General features: G+C 47.6%; 1 protein-coding gene across 1 annotated transcript in view; it reads left to right on the top strand.

Moving 5' to 3' along the window:
• EMH_0036950 (uncharacterized protein) overlaps window positions 1–7,109 on the top strand; it is a gene marked incomplete at both ends in the record, with an annotated part of 10,031 nt that extends 2,922 nt beyond the window's left edge. Inside the window, 16 exons of the mRNA XM_013495138.1 lie at window positions 111–1,044; window positions 1,520–1,747; window positions 2,023–2,601; window positions 2,780–2,886; window positions 2,988–3,141; window positions 3,292–3,473; window positions 3,571–3,804; window positions 3,925–3,997; window positions 4,103–4,170; window positions 4,299–4,470; window positions 4,584–4,774; window positions 4,909–5,041; window positions 5,276–5,327; window positions 5,436–5,686; window positions 5,908–6,813; window positions 6,997–7,109. Coding sequence (XP_013350592.1) covers window positions 111–1,044; window positions 1,520–1,747; window positions 2,023–2,601; window positions 2,780–2,886; window positions 2,988–3,141; window positions 3,292–3,473; window positions 3,571–3,804; window positions 3,925–3,997; window positions 4,103–4,170; window positions 4,299–4,470; window positions 4,584–4,774; window positions 4,909–5,041; window positions 5,276–5,327; window positions 5,436–5,686; window positions 5,908–6,813; window positions 6,997–7,109 — 4,377 coding nt within the window. The remainder of the gene's footprint in view (window positions 1–110; window positions 1,045–1,519; window positions 1,748–2,022; window positions 2,602–2,779; window positions 2,887–2,987; window positions 3,142–3,291; window positions 3,474–3,570; window positions 3,805–3,924; window positions 3,998–4,102; window positions 4,171–4,298; window positions 4,471–4,583; window positions 4,775–4,908; window positions 5,042–5,275; window positions 5,328–5,435; window positions 5,687–5,907; window positions 6,814–6,996) is intronic.
• Between the last annotated feature and the right edge of the window lie 999 nt (window positions 7,110–8,108).

The raw sequence follows: 8,108 nt of genomic DNA, 5'->3' as shown, positions 1-8,108 counted from the left end.
CCGAGAGGAAGAGCGAGGACGCGAGCAAGGCGAAGGCTCCTGTGGGCAAGCTGCCGGTAGCTTCGAAGGCAGTAGTTGGCGCCGCGAAGGGGCCTGCGCCTCTGTCGAAGGCCTTGGGGGCCAAGGCGGTTCCTACTGTGGAGGCGAAGGCTGGAGGGGATGCAGATCATCTCGGTGAGGCCGCCACCAAGACGCAGGCCTCCCTGGAGGAGGCGAGCGAGGATGCGAGCAAGGCGAAGGCTCCTGTGGCCACGCTGCCAATGGCTTTGAAAGCAGGAGTTGGCGCCGCCAAAGGGCCTTCGCCTGTGTCGAAGGCGTTGGGGGCCAAGGCGGTTCCTACTGTGGAGGGGAAGGCTAATGGAGTTGGAGAGCATCCCGTTGACGCCGCCACCAAGACGCAGGGCTCACCCGAGAAGGCGAGCGAGGATGAGGGCAAGGCGAAGGCTCCTGCGGCCAAGCTGCCAATGGCTTCGAAAGCAGGAGTTGGCACCGCCAAGGTACCTTCGCCTCTTTCGAAGGTGTTGGGGGCGAAGGCGGTTCCTTCTGTGGCAGGGAAGGCTGATGGAGTTGCAGATCATCTCGGAGATGCTGCCAGCGACTCTCATGCCGCCCCCGAGAAGACGAGCGAGGATGCGGGTAAGGCGAAGGCCCCTGTGGCCAAGCTGCCACTGGCTTCCAAGCCAGTTGCTGGCGCCGCCAAGGGGCCTTCGCCTCTTTCGAAGGCTTTGGGGGCCAGGGCGGTTCCTACTGTGGAGGCGAAGACTGGTGAGGGTGCAGAGCATCTCGTGGAGGCCGCCAGCAAGACGCAGGCCTCCCCAGAGGAGGCGAGCGAGGATGCGAGCAAGGCGAAGGCTCCTGTGGGCAAGCTGCCGCTAGCTGCGAAGGCAGCAGTTTTCGCCAAGGGGCGAGTGGCTCTTCCAAAGGCATTTGGAGCCAAGGCTGTTCCTTCTCCGGCGGGGAAGTCTCCGGGGGATGCAGAGGATGTTGACGCTGCCGAGGGCAAGAGCAAGGCGACGGAGGGCTCTGTGGAGGAGCAGAACGATGGTGAGAGCAAGGCGAAGGGTCCTGTGCGAAAGCTTCCTATATTCCCGAAAGAGCTTTCCNGCAGAACGATGGTGAGAGCAAGGCGAAGGGTCCTGTGCGAAAGCTTCCTATATTCCCGAAAGAGCTTTCCCGTAGGTTTTGCGGTAAAGCAAAATTTGAGGAAACAAGCTAAAGAAAATAATTTTATTATTTTATTTTCAATTAAATAAGGTTTAAATGTTTGAATATTCATTCTATGTAATGTGGGGGCTCTATATTAAACATAATAATTTCTTTAGTAAAAAGAAATTTTAACTTCTCATGTACAGGTTCGCTACTTAGATATAAACATAGGGAAAGTCGGGTAATCCTTTGTTTCATATTAACTGCAGCAATGGCCCCTTCACATCAGACCTTGTATGCATAACGGGAGAGGTTTCTAGAAAGAAAATGCTGCGTGTATATGACTGTCTGTGGTGCATTGTTATTTTTTCAGGTTCAGCTCCATCGATTCCCAGTGAACCTCTAAGAGAAGCGGGTCTGCGGGTTCTTCGGCAGTTGTCAGATTCTTCTCGTTCGTCGGGGGGAGACTCTCCATCAGAGGGAATCACTTCTGCTCCTCTGCTTGGAAGCAAACTCGAGTCTGTAGGTGTTATGAAGTTATCAATGGCTTTGCTTTCAAGAGGCGGAGGGGCAAAGGCAGCAGAGAAAACCCTCGCCAAAGGTGCTGGCTTCCCCAAGCCAGCACCCACCACCGCTGATACTCTGAAAGCATCAACCTCTAGAGAAAAGTTGCAGGTGAAGCCGAAAGGAAGTGTACAAGTTAAGGCTGCAGAGACGTCGCTCACTAAAAGTGGTGTTCTTTCCAAGGCGAAAGCTGTGTCTAAGGAACCACCAACCCGCGAGGATGAAAAGCATGTAACGCCAGAAGCAGACTCAGATGCTGAGGCTATAGAAACATCGCTTGCAGAAAGTGCTACCCCNAGCATGTAACGCCAGAAGCAGACTCAGATGCTGAGGCTATAGAAACATCGCTTGCAGAAAGTGCTACCCCTTCTACGCCTGCTATTGTGAAGTCCGTTTCGGCAGAAGCATTAACATCAGCCTCTGAAGCCCAAGTGAAGCCAAGAACTATACCAGTGCTGGTTGACGGCAGAGTGGAGCAACAGACGCCTAGGAATTGGTCTTTTGCCCCCACAGCAGTTGATACTCAACTATTGAAATTCGAGAGAAAGGGCTACACCTCAACAGGAAACACTTTTTATATCATGGGCCCCAAAGCCGCTGTTGAGTCTCTTCCAATAGTAGACTCATTTCAGCAGTCTCCGGATATTTCAGCTTCAGAAATGGATACAATCTCAAGAGCACTTGTTGGCTTTGATGCTATCAAGGGTTTATACGATTCACCCACAGACCTCATACCCTGGGACTGCAGCCTCAAGGCTTCGGCCAGCAGTAGCTGCGTGCAGATAAGGAAACTGCCACCTGTACAGTATGCCACAGCACTCAGCGTATGGAGTGAGGTGATACTGCATCAGAAGAGCCAAGTCGTATCGGTAGTAGGAGGCTATCAACATGGTAAGGCTATTCTCTCTTCTCCTTTTAGTGAAGCTGATATTTTTCAGTGGCGTTTCGCAAATTCTATNATGGTAAGGCTATTCTCTCTTCTCCTTTTAGTGAAGCTGATATTTTTCAGTGGCGTTTCGCAAATTCTATCGAGTAGCTAACTGTTGAGTCTTTCTGTGGGGCTGTGCAGGCAGTGATCGAACCGTTCCCTCTCTGCTGGCTGGCTTCGGCCTTTTGAGTGGATTCGCTGTGAAGGAGAAGATGTTGTTCATCAGAAGCGTCTGCCGGATATACGATGTAAGAGCGTTCATAATGTTTAATTTCAGCAAAATTTCTGATACCCCTGAAAATGTTTCAAAAGGATCCTTGGCACTTGAACTTTCTCCCTTGTACTACAGGCGTTGGCGCTTTGGAGCACAATTGCGTCTCCTGACAAGGGAGAATGGAGCTTGTGTCAGTGGAGGTGGATCATGGGATTCAACAGCACTGGCCAGGCAAGAAATATCTCCCTCACAGGTTTCTTGATACGTGATTCCCCTCCTGCAGATGCAGGTCTTCCAAGGATTGTACTTATCGCTGTACAGAGTAAGTGCAACAGGCCTTTGAAACGCCGCCTCAGTATGCTGCTTATGCTCAGACGAATTCACTGCAGAGCCATGCAAGAGAAGTACGGGTTCCATCTTTTGTTTCCTTTTGCTGCAGGCGCATTGTCTGACGAATTGACACCACAAATATTAGGCCTCCCAGGACTGTCATCTACCCAACTGCAAGATTCACTTCTACACGGTTGCATCGATCGTTTTAGAGAAAGTGAAAAAACTTCGAAGACACTCTCAGCCGTAAAAGAAGAGCTGCAAAAAACGCTCAACTGCAACATCATGGAGGTATGCCGTTACGTTCCTTATATAGTTGCATTTTCCGGACGCCCGCGTCGTCAGAGTTGTGGCTCATATGTATAGAGTTTTCATGCTGCTTATGCAGGCTACAAATATCCTCCGCATCTGCTTGGCTTATTGGATACTTTCTAGAGGCTCCAACTTAAGACCCGAAGACATCGAAGTCACGGAGCAGCTTCTTGGTGCACAGACGGGACTAGTTCAGATAATTTTCAAGCAAAGTTCAGGAGAAGACGAGGATTTATCTAGACAGCTCCGAAGTATCCTTTATGAGGGTCTTTTCTACTTCGTGACACAACTTGCCAATAAGGAAGTACAGGTAAACACAAAACTTTTGAACAAAAGAACTTCAACTAATTTAGCCAAAATTAGAGTTTTTGCGCATGCATCACATACACATTTCTCTTCACTTTGAGTTTCCTTTCGGTTGTTCATGCAGCGCTCTTTTCAACCGCTTCTACCCATGAAGCCATTTTCTCTTCAGAGCAAAGCTCTAGATATCATCATTGAAGGTATGCGAATTTCTAAAACTTTTTCCAGCAGGATACTTTCTTAGAACCACTCTTAAACATAATATATTTATTTCTTCAATATGCTTTGTTCTATGTAACCTACAGATGCTCCCTTTGCAAGCTCTGCTGATGGGCCGCTCTCCTTCGGAGGATTCGCTAGTCAGGCCTTACAGGTAATGCGTAAGAGCCCACAGAATACATTTGCTTGAAATACATTTATATTTCTTTTGCTGTATTTTTTGCAACTAATAAAGACTTGCAAGGTCTAACAAAGAGCTTTTGTTTGATCACGTGTTTCCAGGTGCTGCATCTGGCCGTTGCATTCCGAGGCATTCATAACCTTCAACGTATCTTGGATACCGATGATGTAAAGCTGCCTGTATACCTCAACTCTATGACGCAGAAGCCACATGCTCAGCTGCTTTTGCAGCTTCTCTTCTCAAGACACGGCGGCCTCATCCCGTTCCTTGCAAGTGAACCGAGAAACCAGGAAGGTGTGTATAGATTTTTGCTGGGGTTGATACGGGTCATTCTTAAGGCTGTGCAGTGAACACGTATACAAACATTTGGCATGCATTCGTTGCAGATGTGGTTGCTTGGATCGAGTGGGCAAGCACGAAGCCTTGCGCAAAAGAAATATTGAATGTCACACCTGATGGTTCATTACTCATTGACTGGCTGGGCCAGTGGTCTCCTACGGATCTGAAAGAGTTGACAAGCGCGTCATCGACCATCAAGGGATCAACATTTCGTTTGATTGGGAACCTTCTGCGTTCTGTAAGCACCCACGGAGGAGTTTCTTTGGTGCCTCTTTTGGCTTCCTCTCCTGGCAAACTTAGACAGATTAAGTTTCACAAGCATGCTCGCATAAGGATAAACTTGTTGTCGCTGTGGTGAGGAATTTGCTTCAGGCATCTGCTACAAGAATGTGTGGCCGCATCGCCAACTGTAGCTGTGCAGCTCGAGTCCTCCAAGCCGTTCAGGATTGCCTGGAGATTGACCTGGTTGAGAGACCAGTACTTGTCGTGCGCTCCTCGGATTCTCGTACGTACATATTCCACAAATATCAGTGCATGCACATTGTAGAAATTCATTTTGCATATTTGTTGTTAAATTTCTCTAACACATCGCACCTTAGGGGTAGCTTCTGCAGGGGGGCTTGCGAAGCAGTTACCTCATTGGCTCCCCGTGGTTACTTTGAGGCCTTCGGCGAGAGGCAGCTTGGTTTAAATCAGGAGGAGCAAAGTGTAGGAATGTGCATGCATTCTGTTTCTACAGGATTGACTAGTTGGACGTATGAAGAGCTTCTGAAGGTTGAGGATTGGCAGAGGTGAGAAAGATAAGTGGACCCGATCATATAGATATGCATTCCACTATCGTCAGTGTGCAAAAGCATATATTGAAACTTTTCTGTGTTGTGTGTTTTGATCAAACTCAGCTATGGCTTTCCAGTGGTGGCACGTATTGAGGACCTGCCGAAGTACTGCCCTAGACTCTTTGGGGGAGCGGCGTGTGGAGATAAAGATGACATTGTTCGCATGCTAGGACAGTATATTGACATCAAAGACTTCGCTGTAGGCAATTCACTTCTCTTTTTCAGGAGCGCTGCATACAACTCCCTTTATGCCTTTGAGCTGGCTGCTAAATCTATTGAAGAGGAGCGCAGAGCAAAGCTGCAAACTCTTGAACGTGAGCGGGAGAGGTTACAGGCCTTGAAGGCCAAACTACAGGACACAGTTATGAAAGATGGGGCGAGGCTTCAGGAAGTTCATAAGTCACCAGCATCAGTCAGCTCGGTTTCTGCGCGTAGTAGCCGGTTGCCCAGCGGTGATANGAAGTTCATAAGTCACCAGCATCAGTCAGCTCGGTTTCTGCGCGTAGTAGCCGGTTGCCCAGCGGTGATATTGCAGTTGATCAACGTCTTCAGAGCAAAAGCTCTGGAGGCGTGCAGGTGAACAGCAGCAGATCCGGAAGCAGCAGATCTGTTGTGGAAAGCCGCAAGTCCTCAGACTCTTCGAATGCAGTCAGCTCTGCCGGCGATGCAAAGAGCCTAGATGCATCTGCTCGTATGTGGCAGTCATGCCCTGTATTCTTTGAACCCGATGGGGAGTTGAGGGAGAAAGCTCTCAGGCCTAGCCTCTCTGTAGGTGCTCTCCCTTCCTCATCTGGAATGTTGCAATTTAAAGGGGGAAAAGGTGCAGCAGAGCTCTTGCTTAAGCGCCACAGCGCCGAAACAACTGGCAAAGTCTCTCCGCTTCTAAAGGTGAATGGTCTTGGAAGTACGCATTCTATGGAGAATGGAAAAACGCCGTCTGAAACAGATGCAACTGTCAACACAAAAGGCTCAGCTGCTGTGTCAGTGAAGCAGGGATCGTTGCCTGCTTCGGGCGACTCTCAACTTCTTAGCAGTACAGCAGAGGGAGCTAACGAGAATCATGCCGGCACAGGCGAAGAGAACAAGAACTCAGAAAGTGCAATTAACCACGAACAGCAAAACTTGAATTGCAGTAATGATGAGCTACGCAGCAGTGTTCAGTCAGTCACTGAAGTGCTCCCAGTCATCAACCACATCACTCCTACACAGATGAAGTATTCCAGCATTCCTACACAGATGAAGTTTTCTGAAAGCGGTGCAGATGGCTCTGTCGATATAGAAAGCTCGGGAAAGCAAGCTGCTGATGAGGGCGCTGAGGCGAGCATCTCGCCACCTGCTGTTCTGCGTGAAACAGAAGGCCTTGACCAAGCCGTAGCTGCTTCCTCTTTTCCTCAAACAGATGCAGTGGGGCCTATTGAAAACCCCGGAGAGACACAAAAGTGTAAGACAAGTTAAAACCAGCAGATTTCAGCGGGGCATCAACACTTTACCATCCGTCTTACACCCTAAACCCTAAACCCTAGGGTTTAGGGTTTAGGGTTTAGGGTTTAGGGTTGAGGCCCTGAGGTATCTTTCTCCATGAAATGTTCTGGTTTCAGTGTTTGTTTCTATGTGTATTTCTCAGCATCATCATCAGAAGGAATGAGAGCAATGTGGCGAACAAATGTGAAAGATAGTGCCTGGCGAGGGCTGGTTGTAATGCCAAAAGAGAAAACCGAAGACTCGAGTACTTCTTAACTCAAAAGTTTCACTGTTGTTGATATGCAGTAGCAGGCGGCTTCAAACTTTCTAGATGAGTGTTCACCTATGCAGCAGAAAACAATGAACAGAGCAGGTGCATCCAAGCATATCACCATGAAACGTTATGCCTGTAGCTGTAGCAGCTTCACTCAACAGAAAGGCCGTAGAACTCCGCCTGCCTGCTGTATTCACCCAGCCGGGGTGTACAGTTCTCTTTGCTTAATAACTTTTAGACACCGCCATAGTTATGCTGAACCTCAGATGCATGGAAATGCACAGAATTTGTATACAAAAACACACGAGATGAGAAAGCTTTGTGTTAAACCTAACTTCTGGGTTTTTCCTAATTCAATAGTAATCACCGTAGTCAGTCAAGAATGCATATCTGTTTATTTAGAACGCTTTCTGAGCGTTTCATCTATTCTACCTTCATGCAGCAACGGCTCTTCCTCGCAGCCTTTTTCAACAATTACTGCTGCTGCTGCTGCTGCTGCTGCTGCAGCTGTTGCATAGTTTGGTGCTGCAGCCCTTCTGCTATATAATCACAGCAAGCGAGACGCTGTGATATGCGGTTAGCTGCCAGTATAGAGTATGTCTGCAGCATGCAGACTTTTGTTGTGAAGTGTGAATGAAATTCTACACCTGAAACCCTAAACCATCAACTCTAATCCTTTTCTAGTTGATACTATACTCAAGTATTAGCATGATCTATAACAAACATTGTAGATATCCCTGCTGAAATATTAAATAAATATAAATTAAATATAGAAATATTAAATAATATTATAAATACTTCTAATCTCAGAAGATGAGCAGAGATACACAAGAAAGTGAAGAGATATATTCAGTGCACCCAACTCGCCTTCTCAGTGAGTTGCTTAGCCTTAGTTAATGAATGCTTATCAAGAACGAGAAAAACTAGGAAAACAACATATATATATATATATATATATATATATATATATATATATATATATATATATATATATATATATA

Source organism: Eimeria mitis, genomic scaffold (assembly GCF_000499745.2).
Source record: "Eimeria mitis Houghton genomic scaffold, Emh_scaff1437, whole genome shotgun sequence".
Classification (NCBI taxonomy): Eukaryota; Apicomplexa; class Conoidasida; order Eucoccidiorida; family Eimeriidae; genus Eimeria; species Eimeria mitis.
This window is presented reverse-complemented; position numbering and strand designations above follow the sequence as displayed.